The 2,358-nt window shown below is 64.7% G+C and overlaps 2 gene segments (V, D, J or C); both read left to right on the top strand.

Moving 5' to 3' along the window:
* Window positions 1-2,358, top strand: part of LOC105525264 — a 323,199-nt gene that overhangs the window by 279,966 nt on the left and 40,875 nt on the right.
* On the top strand, window positions 386-2,358 carry LOC105525265. The segment is given in 5 exon segments: window positions 386-596; window positions 746-1,064; window positions 1,437-1,462; window positions 1,581-1,910; window positions 2,008-2,358. Coding segments are annotated over 5 exon segments (1,200 nt in total).

Genomic DNA, 2,358 nt, shown 5'->3' with positions numbered 1-2,358 from the left:
ATCAATGCACTCAGGGCCCTGACCTGGGCTGGTGCACACTGGGGCTAAGGGGAAAGGAGGGAGACGCTGAGGAGGGGGCTCCCAGGGGGCTATTCCAAGGCAGGAGGTTCCGGGGCCCTGGGGCTGAGGGTGCCGACCCTATGCAGTGTCTGGCCCCTCCGCTGCACAGCAAAACAGGGCCCTGGAGGGCAGAGGGCAGGCTACGACCAGGGCCCTGGGCAAGTCAGGCCCACTCACTAGGGGAGGGCCACGCTGGGCAGCAGGGTCAGGGGCTTCAGGGGGTTCGGGGGACCCACGAGAAGCCATCTGAGAACAGTGGCCACTGGTCAAGCCAGGCACCCATAAGAGGCTGGAGTGGGGCCGACGGGCATGAGCTGTTCCTGAGGTGGCACTGATGGCCAGAGCCGAGGCCAAGCCAGAGGCCCTGGGCTGTGCTGACTCCCTGCAGACACAGAGCACTAACCCGGCTGCCCAGCCCCGCCTCCTAGGCTGCAGGGGTGCCTGCCGAAGGGTACCACAGGGCTGCTGCTCCTGCAAGCCTTCTGGGGCAGGGCAGGCTGGGCCTGACCTTGCCTTTGGGGAAGGGAGGGGCCAAGGTGAGGCAGGTGGCACCAGCCAGGTGCACACCCAATGCCCGGGAGCCCAGACACTGGACCCTCGCTGAGAGACAAGAACGGAGGGACCTCTGCGCCCTGGGCCCAGCTCTGTCCCACACCACAGTCACATGGCACCACCTCTCTTGCAGCCTCCACCAAGGGCCCATCAGTCTTCCCCCTGGCACCCTGCTCCAGGAGCACCTCCCAGAGCACAGCGGCCCTGGGCTGCCTGGTCAAGGACTACTTCCCCGAACCCGTGACCGTGTCGTGGAACTCAGGCGCCCTGACCAGCGGCGTGCACACCTTCCCGGCTGTCCTACAGTCCTCAGGGCTCTACTCCCTCAGCAGCGTGGTGACCGTGCCCTCCAGCAGCTTGGGCACCCAGACCTACACCTGCAACGTCGTTCATGAGCCCAGCAACACCAAGGTGGACAAGAGAGTTGGTGAGAGGCCAGCGAGGGAGGGGGGGTGTCTGCTGGAAGCCAGGCTCGGCCCTCCTGCCTGGACAAACCCTGGCTGCACAGCCCCAGCCCAGGGCAGCAGGGTAGGACCCGTCGGTCTCCTCACCCAGAGGCCTCTGCCCACCCCACTCATGCTCAGGGAGAGCATCGTCTGGCGTTTTCCACCAGACTCGGGACAGCCACAGGCTGGATGCCCCTACCCCAGGCCCTGCACACACAGGGGCAGGTGCTGGGCTCAGACCTGCCAAGAGCCATCTGGGAGGACCCTGCCCCTGACCTAAGCCCACCCCAAAGGCCAAACTCCACTCCCTCATTTCAGACACCTTCTCACCTCCCACATCCCAGTAACTCCCAATCTTCTCTCTGCAGAGTTCACAAGTGGTCCCAACTGCCCACCATGCCCAGGTAAGCCAGCCCAGGCCTCACCCTCCAGCTGAATGTGGGACAAGTGCCCTAGAGTGGCCTGGGTCCAGGAACAGGCCCCGCCCGGGTGCTGACGCGTCCACCTCCATCTCTTCCTCAGCACCTGAACTCCTGGGGGGACCGTCAGTCTTCCTCTTCCCCCCAAAACCCAAGGACACCCTCATGATCTCCCGGACCCCTGAGGTCACATGCGTGGTGGTGGACGTGAGCCAGGAAGACCCCGAGGTCCAGTTCAACTGGTACGTGGACGGCGTGGAGGTGCGCCATGCCCAGACGAAGCAGCGGGAGAAGCAGTACAACAGCACGTACCGCGTGGTCAGCGTCCTCACCGTCACACACCAGGACTGGCTAAACGGCAAGGAGTACAAGTGCAAGGTCTCCAACAAAGCCCTCCCGGCCCCCGTCGAGAAAACCATCTCCAAAGCCAAAGGTGGGACCCGCGGGGCGCGAGGGCCACAAGGACAGAGGCCGGCTCGGCCCACCCTCTGCCCTGGGAGTGACCGCTGTGCCAACCTCTGTCCCTACAGGGCAGCCCCGAGAGCCGCAAGTGTACACCCTGCCCCCGTCCCGGGAGGAGCTGACCAAGAACCAGGTCAGCCTGACCTGCCTGGTCAAAGGCTTCTACCCCAGCGACATTGTCGTGGAGTGGGAGAGCAGCGGGCAGCCGGAGAACAACTACAAGACCACCCCACCCGTGCTGGACTCGGACGGCTCCTTCTTCCTCTACAGCAAGCTCACCGTGGACAAGAGCAGGTGGCAGCAGGGGAACGTCTTCTCATGCTCCGTGATGCATGAGGCTCTGCACAACCACTACACCCAGAAGAGCCTCTCCCTGTCTCCGGGTAAATGAGGGCGACACCCGGCAAGCCCCCGCCCCC

The sequence above is a fragment of the Colobus angolensis genome, unplaced genomic scaffold (genome assembly GCF_000951035.1).
Source record: "Colobus angolensis palliatus isolate OR3802 unplaced genomic scaffold, Cang.pa_1.0 Scaffold526, whole genome shotgun sequence".
Classification (NCBI taxonomy): domain Eukaryota; kingdom Metazoa; phylum Chordata; class Mammalia; order Primates; family Cercopithecidae; genus Colobus; species Colobus angolensis.
The sequence above is the reverse complement of the archived record's forward strand: the minus strand, read 5'-3'. Positions and strand labels throughout refer to the sequence as shown.